Source organism: Camelina sativa, chromosome 2 (assembly GCF_030686135.1).
Source record: "Camelina sativa cultivar CO46 ecotype springtype chromosome 2, ASM3068613v1".
Lineage (NCBI taxonomy): Eukaryota > Viridiplantae > Streptophyta > Magnoliopsida > Brassicales > Brassicaceae > Camelina > Camelina sativa.
This window is the reverse complement of record NC_141881.1, coordinates 15,444,935-15,459,336: the sequence shown is the minus strand read 5'-3', so window position 1 is coordinate 15,459,336 and position 14,402 is coordinate 15,444,935. Positions and strand designations below refer to the sequence as shown.

The 14,402-nt window shown below is 32.8% G+C and overlaps 3 protein-coding genes and 1 non-coding gene across 5 annotated transcripts; 2 read left to right on the top strand and 2 right to left on the bottom strand.

The window, feature by feature from the left end:
- The first annotated feature begins 23 nt into the window (after positions 1-23).
- On the top strand, positions 24-4,837 carry LOC104717810 (protein transport Sec1b). Of its 2 annotated transcripts, none has more exons than XM_087483491.1 (21): positions 24-444; positions 753-811; positions 903-984; positions 1,104-1,182; positions 1,258-1,308; positions 1,404-1,500; positions 1,598-1,630; positions 1,883-2,008; positions 2,096-2,287; positions 2,367-2,450; positions 2,549-2,647; positions 2,748-2,824; positions 2,911-3,007; positions 3,102-3,227; positions 3,301-3,396; positions 3,490-3,612; positions 3,714-3,788; positions 3,874-4,052; positions 4,218-4,308; positions 4,405-4,494; positions 4,581-4,837. In XM_087483491.1, the coding sequence occupies exons 1-21, from the start codon at positions 372-374 to the stop codon at positions 4,635-4,637; spliced, it is 1,986 nt and encodes a 661-aa protein (XP_087339617.1). In that variant the 5' UTR covers positions 24-371; the 3' UTR covers positions 4,638-4,837. The 2 variants fall into 2 exon arrangements, with proteins under 2 accessions (XP_087339617.1, XP_019089540.1); XM_019233995.2 differs by having other exon boundaries at positions 3,711-3,788.
- A 29-nt stretch (positions 4,838-4,866) lies between these two features.
- Positions 4,867-4,939, bottom strand: TRNAK-CUU (transfer RNA lysine (anticodon CUU)). The gene has a single exon. It is a non-coding gene; the product is annotated as a tRNA-Lys (tRNA).
- A 73-nt stretch (positions 4,940-5,012) lies between these two features.
- Positions 5,013-7,206, bottom strand: LOC104717801 (methylsterol monooxygenase 1-1). The gene is made up of 5 exons (XM_010435433.3): positions 6,718-7,206; positions 6,315-6,637; positions 5,667-5,814; positions 5,530-5,562; positions 5,013-5,440 (listed from the first exon to the last, which is right to left on the bottom strand). The coding sequence occupies exons 1-5, from the start codon at positions 7,051-7,053 to the stop codon at positions 5,384-5,386; spliced, it is 897 nt and encodes a 298-aa protein (XP_010433735.1). The 5' UTR covers positions 7,054-7,206; the 3' UTR covers positions 5,013-5,383.
- A 4,378-nt stretch (positions 7,207-11,584) lies between these two features.
- Positions 11,585-12,028, top strand: LOC147948669 (uncharacterized). The gene has a single exon (XM_087468094.1). It carries the CDS (start codon positions 11,585-11,587, stop codon positions 12,026-12,028), a length of 444 nt encoding a protein of 147 aa, XP_087324220.1.
- The last annotated feature ends 2,374 nt before the right edge of the window (positions 12,029-14,402 follow it).

The window sequence follows — 14,402 nt, the reverse complement described above, 5'->3', positions numbered from 1 at the left end:
AATTATATTTTTGACTTTAACACACACACGTCTGAAAAAGGGAAAAAAAAAAACTCGGGGTTCAAAGTTTGAAAATTCAATGGGCTCGGTTGAGCCGACCCAGCGAAACGGCAAAATCTAGAAGCGCCAAGTTTCGCCTTTACTCTCTCTCTTTGTCTTCGTTACCAAGTAAACCCTAGATTTTTTTAATCTCTCCCGATCCACAATTTTCAAAATTGGAAACTTCCTTCTTCGTCTTCTTCGCCAATCTGATTTTGTTATATATATATTCGATTCTCGGATAAAGTTTTTGTCTTTCCCCTTTGCCATCTTTAAAAAAAAAGAGAACTTTTTTTTCTTCTTCATCGACCATATTCGAACGATTCCACGCAATGTCTTTCTCCGATTCTGGATCGTCCTCTAATGGCGGAGATTACAAGGATTTCAGACAAATCACCAGAGAAAGTTAGCTTTTTTTTTGTACCCTTTCTCTTACCCAATTTCTGAATTCTCGAAATTGGGGGTTTTTTTTGATAGACCATTAGGCTCTGTAATGGAATTTGGTGTTTGGGTTCGTTGGATTAGTTAAAAGAGAAGTCATATGTTTCTTTTGGGTTTATGGAGTTTCGAATTAGGTCAACGTGATCGATCAGAATGAATCAGACTTTTGGCATATCAGGAACATGAGGGGTTTTGTAAATTTAGGTGAATCATGTAAAGTTCAATACTTTTTTCAAGGGTGTGAATAAGTTTATTACTTTTTTGGTTTTCAGGGTTACTATGTGAAATGCTTAGGCCAGAGAGAAATGGAAGCTCGAAATTAACTTGGAAGGTAAAAATCTTAATCCTTTTTTGTTTTTGGTTCTGGTTATGTTCAGTTTACTTCTGTCATTGATTCACTGAACCTGTAAATGTATATGTAGGTACTTGTTATGGACAAGTTCACAGTGAAGATAATGTCATCTGCCTGTAAAATGTCTGAGATCACACAAGAAGGCATTTCTTGTAAGATAGAGAGCTTGTTAAGAACTCGTAGCAATCAATATTTTTGTTCTGTTTTATCTTATTGGCATTGTTTTTTTGATTATATGGAAATTTTTTGATGTTTTGTTATGTTTTCTCAGTGGTTGAGGTTATAACTAAACATAGACAACCTATGACTTCCATGGAAGCTATATACTTTATCCAACCGACCCAAGAAAAGTAAACAATTCTCTTCCACTTCAATTTCTCGCCAGTGAACTCTTTTTGAAGCGTTTGTTATTTTGTTTTTTGCAGTGTTACTACGTTTTTGTCAGATATGACTGGGAAATCACCACTTTACAAGAGGTATGTGAACAATTCTTTCCTGTATCATAACTTCTCATATATATGGACTGTCTTGTCTGAAATGCTGAATCATTTTTCTTTGATGTGAACTTCAGGGCTTTTGTTTTCTTTAGCTCTCCTGTTTCGAGAAGCTTAGTTAATCTCATTAAGAAAGACATGAGAGCGATGAAACGAATTGGGGGATTGAAAGAGGTTGCTTCTACGTGCCACTTTCATAATTTGTTCTCACTTTCCTTATTCACATGCAATCTCACAAGATAATCTAAAATTGGATTTCAATAAAATGCAGATGAACTTGGAGTACATTAGCATGGACATCCAGGTATAATTATGCTTAAAATTTCGATTCTGTTCTGTCTTTTCACAAATTGTGATATCTAATAATGAAGTTTCATTCTTGACCAATCAAGTTAATTACAGCTTTCACTAATAATAACAACATAGAACATGACCTTAAAAAGTCTGCAATTTGTATAGCTTGACGTTATCAAAAGCACCTTGTCAGATGGATTATGTGATTTTATATTGAAACCTGCTTTCTTAATTACTCCTATGTATTATGTTGTCTCTGCAGGGGTTTATTACAAACAATGAAAACGCTCTAGAAGAACTTTTCAGTGACGAGGAAAACCATCAAAACGCAGATGATTGCTTGAATGTGGTAGCTAAACGCATTGCTACAGTTTTGGCCTCGCTAAAGGTACTAAGCACAAATTCGAAGCTTGTTTGTTGATTTGGCATGAAATTCCTACGAAGGATATATCCTTAAACTCTTTGTGTTACACAGGAATACCCGCTTGTTCGCTATCGTTCAGCCAAAGCTCTTGATGCCACAACAATGACAACTTACCGAGAGTTGATTCCTACAAAGCTTGCTGCTAGTGTGTGGAATATTCTGGCAAGATACAAACAGACAATCGAAGATTTTCCTCAGACTGAAACATGTGAACTACTTATCCTAGATCGATCCATAGATCAGGTGGGGATTTTCACAAAGACAATTATCTTGATATGTCATAATCACATAATAACAGAGTAATCTTCTGATGCTTCTTTAGATCGCACCTCTCATTCATGAGTGGACATACGATGCGATGTGCCACGATTTGCTTAATATGGAAGGAAATAAATACACACACGAGGTGACATTTTGGTTTTACTTTTTCAAATCTTGTAAAAAGTTGGTTGTAGCTTATCACTACAGCATATGGTAATTTCCTTCTTATTTCGTAGTGTTTAGGTTCCGAGTAAAACTGGTGATAAACTTGAGAAGAAAGAGGTTCTTTTAGATGAACAAGATCCCATTTGGGTGGAGCTTCGTGATGTTCACATTGCAGATGTAAGTCTTGCTATAGTATCTTGCATCCTCTTTCTCAATTTTAATATGTCAAACTGGTTATGTTTTGTTTGTCTGGGAGTAATTATGTCTTTTTGTTTAGGCAAGTGAAAGATTGCATGAGAAGATGACAAACTTCGTGTCGAAGAACAAAGCCGCGCAATTGAAACACAGTTCAAAGTAGTTACCATTTTATCTTTTTGCTTTCTTGTTCAAGTGATCCACTAGAACTTTTCTGATTAGTTAATTGACTTCTTTGTCTGCAGAGACTTTGGTGACCTTTCATCAAAAGACTTGCAAAAGATGGTTCACGCTTTGCCTCAGTACAGTGAGCAAATGGACAAACTTTCTCTACATGTGGAGGTCAGTTTTATAAGCTTATAAGATGATAAAACCATGGAAGAAAGTTTGATCCTTTGTTTCTTCATAAAATAACTAATGGTTAATGTCACTGCAGATTGCTAGAACAATTAACAAAACTATCATGGAACAAGGTTTAAGAGATCTCGGGCAGCTCGAGCAGGACCTTGTTTTTGGGGATGCTGGAAGAAAGGACGTTATCAAATTCTTGAGCACCAACCATGTAAGAAGCTCTGCTTTTTTAGTTTCATACCATCATATGATTTTATGCTGATAATAATGAGCTACATTTCCAGATTATAAACCATGAAAGCAAGCTGCGGTTAATGATGATTGTTGCGGGAATATATCCGAAAAAGTTTGAAGGTGAAAAGGGACGAAAGATGATAGAGGTAAATAAACAATATTTATCGTCAAAAAGGTTTGAATTAAGTTTGATTAACAATCATTTTTGAAGCTAACCTACTTCTTGATAAATTCTTCAGCTAGCAAAATTGACGGGAGATGATATAATAGCTGTGAACAATATGAGATTACTTGGACCAGTACAAACAGAGTCCAAAAAGAGCACCACAGGATCTTTCCCTCTCAAGTTTGATGTTCTGAAGGTACATAATCTTCCTCATTACTGTTATTATTAGAATGACTAAGACTAAGGTTTTCTTGGCAATCTAACTGGAATCTTTTGATCCATCATGTAAATCAGAAGAAGCGAGCTGCTCGAATAGATCGAGTTGGTGAAACTCAAACATGGCAGCTGTCTCGTTTTTACCCGATTGTAGAGGTCTTTTACCTTTTTGAAGTTTGAGTCTTTCTTTTACTTAAAGCATTAGTAAAAAAACCAGTGACATTGGTAAATATTTTTTCAGGAACTTGTTGAGAAACTTAGCAAAGGTCATTTGCCAAAACAAGAGTTCCCTTGTATGAATGAACCAAAGCCAACATTTTATTCTGGCTCTCAATCTCCATCAAGCAGTCCGGTGTTGCCTCATTCAAGACGAACACCAACATGGGCTAGACGTCACCTTTCTGATGATGGATATTTCAGGTAGTTCAGTTTAAGTTTCTTTTCTTTTTTTTTTATCATTTGCTTGTTGGTAAATCTGAGAGCTAGTTTATTCTTGAATCTATTGACAGTTTACACCAAAATCTGAATCTTATTTGATAATATGGGGAAAACAACCAAGATTAATTTCTCAATGTGTTTCTCTAGTGACTCGGTGCTAGGACGAGCATCTAGCGGATTGAAGAGAAAGGGACAGCGGATTTTCGTGTTCATAGTAGGAGGAGCAACGAGATCAGAGGTACTAAAATGAACGGGGCTGGAAAAAATAAATCTGTAATGACTTATATGTAATTAATGGGTTGATTAAGCTGATACATTTTGGGTTATTTTGCAGTTGAGGGTTTGCCACAAACTTACAGAGAAGCTTGACAGAGAAGTGATATTAGGCTCCTCCAGCTTCCTTGATCCCCAAACTTTCCTCACTGTATGGAATCTTTTCTTTTTTGCATTGAACACTTCTGTACATCAAAAATCTCTGTCTAATGACTAGGAATGTCTTCTTATGTGCAGAAAATGAAACGACTAAACGAAGAAGAGGAGATCTCACTTGATGATATTATCATTTAGTTTCATGATTTTTTTTTTCTTTTTCTTGGATGCCGTCGTTTTAGTCTAACTTGGTATCGATTTTTGGTTTTGGAAATAAAATGGGGAGATATGTTCCCTATGTAAATATAAATACAAGTCAACTGTTTCCACTGTTTGGAAAAAAACAAAGAGATTGCTATATTGGATATATTTTTTAAGAGATTGCTACATTGGATATATTTTTTATCTATTGAACAAAAAAGATAATCGCCCACCGTGGGGCTCGAACCCACGACCACAAGGTTAAGAGCCTTGCGCTCTACCAACTGAGCTAGACGGGCTTGTTGTTTTACTGAGTGAGATATGCGTAGCTATATTATACTATTAACCTAGTTGTAAAGGAAGATAGAAAAATGCGAACAAGTTTCTCTTACAGAGGTAATATGAAAAAAAAAAAACAAGGAAACATGGCTAGTTTGATGACATCTTCTTTCCTCTTTAAGACGACGAAACAATATTAATAAAATGGTAGAAAGAGCAAAACCCAGTCCCGACCACACTTGATACATAGATGACCCACATGTCGGAAGCAGAAGCATTTTTCATGCGTACTTAGGAAAAAACTTAGGTAGTTAGTAACAACTCTGATGACATAAGACACACCCGAAAATTCAAACTGCTCCCCCTTTTTTTTCTCTTCGTGAAGCTGACACTCTACGTAACTTGAAGTAGGTGGTTTTTGGCATTTTCTTTTACCGGTTAAAATCTTCTTCCATGTTTTTTTACTAATCGGATTTGATTCCTCTGTTATGCTTGTTGCTCTTCTTGGACGACTCCTTGATCTGTAATAACATAAAAATCACGGTTAAACAGTATCATTTTTGAGGTCTTAGCAAAGGAACAAGTGACATCCATCGACAAGAGTTTTTACCTGCTCAAGAAGCTTCTTTTGGAATCGATAGCCCTGATCCAGGAAACAAATATTGAAATATATATATATATATATTCAGTCTGAATTGGTAGAAATCAGTTAGTGAATTTTGATTAAAACTTTTGATGAACACTTACCTTGTCAGTTCCATATATGTAATCACAATAAGTGAAAACTGAGGCAAAGTTGCTTTGGCTTTGTCCTCCAACGTAGTGATGATAATCATGGTACTCAGCACCACCATAGAAAGGAATGTACTTTGTTGGACTCCATGGAAAATCATATCTGCAATAGAACAAAGTGAAATATGTATTACTTTTAGTAACACCATCTTCTATAGTCAATTAATTGAGTTACATTTCCAAATTTCAAACTAGCAATCATTCTCACAGGAGTGTAAAGTAAAAAAATAACAGAGCACTAAGGGAGTAAGGGGGAGCCTAGTTCCCTCTTTTGCCCTATTAGATGTTTTGGGTTACTCTTAAATTAATCAAAGTAAAAAAGAGCCTATCAATTGTTCATCAAAAGGTAGCTAACCAGTTCCAAAAACGAACCCAAATAGCTTCAAAAAGCCTAAAAAGTAAACCTAATACCTAACTTAGCCCCAGTTGTAAAAAGGTGAGCCACTATTGGATCTACACTCACCTTGAGCTCTTTATACTATATAATATAACACAGACTAACTAATGTATAATAAAGAAAATGACTTTATAAAACTGTAAAGCGAAAAGGATTTGTTAATTGATTCTATCAAGTATCAAACCCACGCCTGCCTTAGTCCTTACCCACTGTGAGTCTCAATAGCTTCAATTTGCCTTAAAGCAATCCACAACCAAAAAGTAATCATGTGACCAGGAGCAATAGCTGGTCCCAAAAACGTAGGGATACCAAGAAGCAACACTTCAGCCCAATGTGCATAAGGTGCAGCATACCCAATTGGAGCAGTGTACTCATGATGTACATGATGTATCTTTTCATATCCCCATTTACTATGAAAGAACCTATGCACCCAGTAGTTAGTGTAGTCTTCAATCAAAAAGTACACTCCTAACTGTGCCAACATCTCTGGTACCGTTGGTAACGGTAGCCCAGATCGTACCTCAATCATCTGTTACCAACCATCAAATTCAGATTTGAATCATTCCTTCAAAATTTGTCAAATCAGATGTGTTTGATTGTGAAATTAACCTGAATCGAAGGGTAAGAGACGAGTTGTAAAGGGCCAACGACGAGGATGAACATGGACATGACGTCTTTGTAACATTTGAACATATCGGAGAAAGAGTAATTAACCTTAGGCTGGATCTTGTAACGATTGAACCAGCCGGAAGCGGATCGAGCCAATTCGACGAAGACTAGAGGGAGAGGGACGAGGGAGAAGACGACGAACAGGAATAATATGTTGTGGCAGTAGAGGTAGTAGTCTGATTTCGTGGCGGAGTAATCGAACCAGAGCGTTTCAAGACGAGTGAGGTTTCGTCCGAGTGCGACGGATGCTTCTTCGACTGTGGCGTAAGGAATCATGTCTCTCTCCGGAGAGGATTTGGGTTACGACTTGGAGATCTGAAGATTTTTAGGAGAGGAGAGATCGAGAGAGAAGAAGAAGAAGAGAAGAGAGTGTTTGTTTTTTTGTTTAAGCTGGCCGATGTTTTTGGACTCTCTGATGAAGAAGAAGACGTGGCTCCAGTGATCTGTATTTATATATAAATAATTATTATTATTTAATAAAATGCCACATATATTTCTAGTTAAACTATATACGTGGACTTTACAAAAAAAAACAACTATATAATTTTATACATAAAATAAAATTATAAATTTAAATAGTAATACGCTATTTTAGATGATGTATTGTCTATTAGAACATGCGTAGGAAATAATAGTATAATTATTTGACTGTTTTTATCACCATTTTATTTTATGCAATTTTTTTTTTTTTTTTTTTTTTTGTTCAAAATTTTATGCAAATATGTTAGCAAATTTATCCTATTTTACTATGGTTAAATCGGGAAAATTAAAGGCATGTTAATGATTTTAAAAGGAGGTGTATAAATCTATAAAAAGTAAACAAGGAATATCCATTGTTTTGTAGTTTATTGTTCAAAGCACTAAAGTCACTAACTTTTTTTTTTTTTTTAAATCATATAACTTTTGAGAATAATCTTTCTGAAATTCTAGAATTGTTCCATTTGTATAAAAATAAAATACAAATTTAGATTTTTGTGTGTCAGAAAGTTAATTTTTAGTTAGGAAAAAAGGATGATTCACATAGTCATAAAATCTAGAATTTGAGTAGAAAATTGTAAAGTATAACTTGTTGATTTGCAAAAGGTGGTAAAACAAAAAGTAACAACTAATTAGCCACCATTTTAAGAAGGACACGAAACTCAAGATTAGGACAAAACGAAATGAATACAAATTTCTAGATACATCCAAAGTTGAAGTTCAATGCATATATTAGTGTTTTGTACAGTAATAATAACCATTTTCACCAAAAATTTTGATCGTTCTTATTTTCTCTCCGCATTATAAGAAAAACAAAAGAAAGAAGAACTATTGATTGTTTCTCTCCACTAAATTTTCAGCTTTTAAAACGTAATCATGTTTTTCTTTGGCTCAAAATATTTACTTTCGATTCAAAATATTTACTTTCGATTCATTAGAATAATTGACGAGGACAAACATATCAGTCATTATCAAGAGATGTAGCTAGTCAATGAATAATTGACAATGTTATTATGTTTTGTTTTTATTGGGATTTGAGTAGACTACATTTTTATTATTAAGTGTTTTCGGCTAATTTATCATGAAGTTTTTGATTAATTCTCTCCCCATTTTAAAATTGTTAAGTTTTTAAAGACCACTTCCTCCGTTTCAAAATATAAAATGTCTTGAGTGAAAGCACGCAGATTAAGAAATAACCACTTTAAAAAAGTTTAACTAAGCATAAACAAGACTGCATAAAATAAATAATAAGAAAATATAAAAGTAATCTAAAAGTTATTTGAAAAGTTGAAAACATCTTATATTATGAAAAAAAAAACCTCTAAAACATCCTATATTATGAAATGGAGGGAATATTATTTTTGTTAAACAAGTTGTAACATCCATGATGATAGTAGTATTCAGTTTTGATCAAGTATTAAGTTTGATGTAGATTACCGTCTAATGATTAATTTGTCGTCACGCTTATTTGCAATTTGAACCCAAACCAAGCAAATCATTAATCGGTCTAAAAGTGTTGTTGATTAACGTAATAGTACTCCATATTTATCTTTGCGGCTAGAAAGATTATCTATTACGCATGCAAAACTATAATTTCTTTGGGTTTAAAAACAACAGTTTTACTCTACTCATAATTATAAGTCTTCTGATAATGTAAAAAAGAGAGATGTTCCTAACAGTTAACAACAAAAACATCCCATCCTAATTTTAAAATAATAACATGGAGAAAATTAAAGATCGATCCATCACTTTCATTTTTTTAAATGTTTATAGTTCTTTTTGATTAGAACTAGATCAAGAAAATTAAATTTTGCTATGATGAATGTAAGAAATAAACTATATTGTACAATATATATATATATATATATTATATTGTACAGGAAATCAGAATACTTTTTGAAAAATGATATATGGTGTTGTACTATCTTTTTAGTTGTTTTAAACATTTGTTTCTTCATTATATTAAAGTTTTTTTTTGTTAAAATTAACAGAAAATGGTTTTATCGACGAGGATAAAGTGTTATATGTTAATGTACATAATAATACGCAAAAAAAAATTTTATAGATATTCTTGGATGGTTTGCAAATACTATTTTCGAGACAAATAAAGATAATCAGAACTATATCTATATTTAATGATTTGAATTTGACAAATATCAATACTGGTAGACCAATGAACTATGATATGATTCGGCGCTTTCAAATCATTGGCGTGTCACTATTCCATTTCACCTCTCCTTTATCCCCGATTCACATAACTATACATGATTAAAATTAAAGGAAAAGGTAAAGTATATATTGACATTATAACAACACGAAGAAAGTCTAACATTTGCACTGTTATTCTTTGAAGAAAAAGAAAACCTAATTTTGAAGAAAACTTGACCGGAGTATATATATATATAACTTTATACTACTGTTTATGAAAACAAAGTTCAATTTTATGTTTTCAGTTGGCTATAGTGGCGTAAATGCAAATGCTTACTATTTAAATGTAAATGCAATAACAACAAGATTCTTTCAAACTGCTCATGCGATGATACCATCATTGACCTATTACATAAGTTAGCTTTTAATTTTCTAATATTTTTATTTCTTAAAATACCAAATCAGAGAGTTTATTGTAGTGTTCATCGGATTTTATTTGGGCTAAAAAGAGCCCATAAAAATTATTGTATAGCTCTAGTAACCTAGTTAGTAAGTAATATTGAGAGCAAATGTAAAAAATGTGAAACTTTTCAGCTCCGTTGTCCATGGACTAGTTGGTAGATGGCCATACTATCAAAGAGCAGAGTAGTAAATAGATAAGAATGAAAAGATACTATGGACTATTTGGTAGTATGACCATACCATATTATTTTTAATTTTTATTCTATTTTGCGTATACGTTTGAAGATGGCTAATTTTCATCGCCTAATTAAAACCAAAGATAGCTTTCTAACCCACAGATATCTACTACTGTACTACACCATCATTCATGTTTTTTTATTTTATTTTAAAAACCATGTAATTATCATTAAGAAGTGAATAAGTTTGTAACAAATTACAAAAAGATTGCTTCACCAGCCAAAAGGAGAAACCTTGCCAAGAAAAGAATAAAAAACAAGGAGAATCCTTAAATGTTTGCATGAATTAGCAAACCAAAGCTGAATTAAACTAACACATCTCCCCAGTTCATTTCTTACGCCTTTTTAATGCAATTCAAGTTCAGTTACTTAGTCACATCATCCCTTCGTGCAAGCAATAAACTCAGACTACATTAACCTCAAAAAAATACTTTTCTTATACAATAATATATAAATATTCATATTGCTTGTGATCACTTTAGTAAAACTAAAGAAGGTATAATAAGTTTCATGTATAACATTTTCGCACAGGATGTTCTACTAATTTTGTTGTATATATATGACATTTATTATTTATATTAAGTAAAATACAACAAAAAAGTAGAGCATGTTAAAAAAAAAAAGAGATGTTAAAAATTATAAAAGTAAATGCGACCCGTAACAACATTGTGTATGTTTTTTACGTACGTGTCTAATAATTAATACAAACGTTTTTTCAAATGGCAAGAAAATAAAGACTTTGAAATTAATACGAGATGCAGTATATGATTAATCCGATTATAAATACCGTCTCTTAATGCTTTATTTGCCACACACAACACCTTTAAATCTCCTGTATAATAAAATAGAAGTACACAACCTTTTTTGTAGACTATATAATTTTTATAAGTTAGTTACAAAATAGGTTATAGACTAAATATAGGTTAATTACAAAAAAATGTTATATATTAATTGGTCAATTTGTGAGCTATATGAATACACTTAAGAATATCCCAAAGAATCTTCTTAAAGAGAATATTTCAATGATTTATACAATTTCCAAAATAAAATCTTTAGTATTCTATGTATTGTTATAAAATATATATTGTTAGACATAAAAAATATACTGATAGACGTAAAAATGAATAAAATCTTGGTAATTTATCACATTTAATCGTGATTTTGTAGTTGAAAATAAAATCTCATCTAAGCACGGATCATATTAAAAAACTTTCATCAAACATATTCAAAAATTAAAATAAAAACAAACAACAAATATAACCATTTAAAATACATATAATTACAAAATAGGTGTTTTTTTCAAGCCATCATATTTAGCATATGATTTTATTGCATAATGCTTTATTCAAAAAAACTTTTAAAAACAATCATATAAATTATATTTTATTCTAAAATTATAATATAAATAAAAGAAATTTTAACCCGTACTCTAGCACGGATCCTAATCTAATCATACTACTATTGAATAAAACAAAAAATCAAAGATGGCAAAATCAATTATTTTTCTCCTATTCATACTTATCGTGGCGTCACTCTCTTCCTTATCCCAGAGCTTATCACTCCCCGGCCTCGAAATTGGTCAAGTCAACATCCGTGGTGACGTGACATACAGCCTTACCGGAGATCGAAACGCACCACCTGTCTCCAATGCCACAGTACTCTTAGTATGTGCCGGATCAAGCACACCCCTTGCTCAAACAGTGACCAATCTGAACGGTACGTTTACCTTCGTGCTAAACGCCTTACAGGCTGCTTTGTTTCGCCCCGATATTTGCGGTGTCGTAGTTAATCTTCCGGCTGGCACATGCGAAATCTATCCCCCAGACGGCGTAGTCAAAGCCTCGTTTAATCTGTCCAACGTCATCATCAGGAACCTCTTAGCAATCGTTTTCTATACCACCGGTCCGTTTCTCGACATGACTGTTTGATGCGATCGTCGTTTCATTAACATATTTAATTTAATCCAAGAAAGCCTACCAAACAACATTATTCCAAACTTTAATTTAATCCAAAAAATTATATTTTTTGAAATTCAGCCCGTACTCTAGCAAGAAATTATATTTCTTAGAATTCTTTCATATTATAGTAACATATTATTGACCCATGTTATAACAAATCAAATTAGAGTAATTATAATTTGTAACTTTTTGATCTATCATATATTTATGATATTCTTAAAAATATCAAATTAAACCAATTTAAAATATTTCAAATTAATTTATTTAAAAAGTTTATATTCAACAAAAAAATATATATGAATTGAATTTAAATATTTAAATTTTGATCCGATACTCAGTCAAAATTTTAGTTGAATAGATATTTTTTAAAAAAATAATATTACTAAAACTTGAATATTTTATAGACTGAACAAATTTTTTTTTTGGTATGAATATAGTATATTTAGGTGAATAGAGATGTCAATGATTTATACTAAAAGTTTGGAAGGGTGTTAGGTAAGATCTTATTTTGTATTGAAGGATGATTAATTTCTGAAATTTTATTATATTTATTTTCTTTAATTGCCTAACAATATATATGGTCTAACAGTATATGGTTGTTAAATATTTTATATTTTTAAGTTGTCTTATTTTTTGAGATATTCTCTTTATATTTTTACTAAATAAGGACCTGCTCGATGTGCGGATTTTAAACTTTTGTAAATAAGATTAAATTTAACAAAAATATATTAAAATTTGTTGTACGTTATTTATAAAAAAATATTTTTTTCTATAATATACTGATTTATATTCATTTACAAATTTTTGGTTTCTGTTACCGTTAAAAGTATATTGTATGTTACAAATATATTTTTTATCACTACCTAGAAAAATATCTATATAAACTACCTAGGAAAAGTTCGGATGCTTTCCAGGTTTAGGGGTGGTGGTTTTGCAGTGGTGATGGTTTGACGCTTCTTCTGGGACCCCGGAGTCAGCGACGCGGCCTTACTCCCTTACATGTGGAGCTTCAAGCTCTGATATGGGCTATGGAGTCTTTATTGGCGGCAGGGGTGGATTGTCAAGCTTTTGAGACAGACTGTGCAGAGTTACTCGCGATGGTGCAGAAGCCCGATGACTGGCCCGCTTTCTCGATCCTTCTGGAGGAATTTTCTATGATCAGATCATCTTTCCCTTCCTTCGTTCTGGACAGAATCCCTCGTGAGTCTAATGCAAGGGCAGATTGTTTAGCCCGTTCCTCGAGAACTTTAGTTTCTGAAATTTCTTTTGTAAACTCTTTTTCTCCGGTTTGGGCAACCAACTTCGGAGTTCTCTTTTAATTTATTAATGTGTGGTTGAAAAAAAAAATAAAAATAAATAAACACATTACATCAACTATTATATGTCTATTTATTTTAGCTTTTGCATAGTTTCTTTAATCACTAAAATTATTGGTTCAAGAAACTTTTCGAATAAAGAATATATTACATAATATACTTATCAATGATGTATCATCACAATAGTGTATGACCAACCATGGAGATAACCTCGGCTCCGCCCTCCTCCCTTATGGAGAGAATCATGTGTCCAACATCCTCCACCATGAAGAGAACCATGACTCCACCTTCCTCTCTTGGGAAGATAACCTTTGCATGCGTCCGACCTGCTCCACCATCGATAGAACCTTGGCTTTGCCCTGCTCATGTGTGGAGAGAACATGTTTACGTCTTTTAGCTATCTCAAAGTGGCATGCTCCGGCAACCAATGAAACTAAAAGCCCTTTTCCAATGTCACAAAATTTTTTGATAGTAACTAATGTTAAATTTCCTAATGTATTCATGGAAGTGTCTTTGACACATCATGATGTACGTAGCCTCTATCTCCGAGCTCCTATGGATCTATCAAAAACAGTTTATAGTTTTCCAATCTATCTATTTATGTTTGTTGAAAGCTTTTGTATGATTAGCCTATTTTATCCAACCATTAGGTGTATTTTTTTACATCTAAGTATATTGTATGTTACAAATATATTTTTTACCACCACCTAGGAAAATATTATATAAACACATTAAGCCAACTATTATACGTCTATTTATCTTCACTTTTGCATAGTTTCTTTAATCACTAAAGTTGTCGTTTCAAGAAAATTCTCAAATAAAAGTATATTACATAGTATACTAATAAATGATGTATCACACAATAGTGTATGACCAACCATAGAGAGAACCTTGGCTCCGCCTTCCTCCCTTATGGAGAGAACCTTTTGTCCAACCTCCTCCACCATGAAGGGAACCGTAGCTCCGCCTTCCTCCTTTGGGGAGATAACCTTGCAGGCGTCCAACCTCTTCCACCATGAAGAGAACCT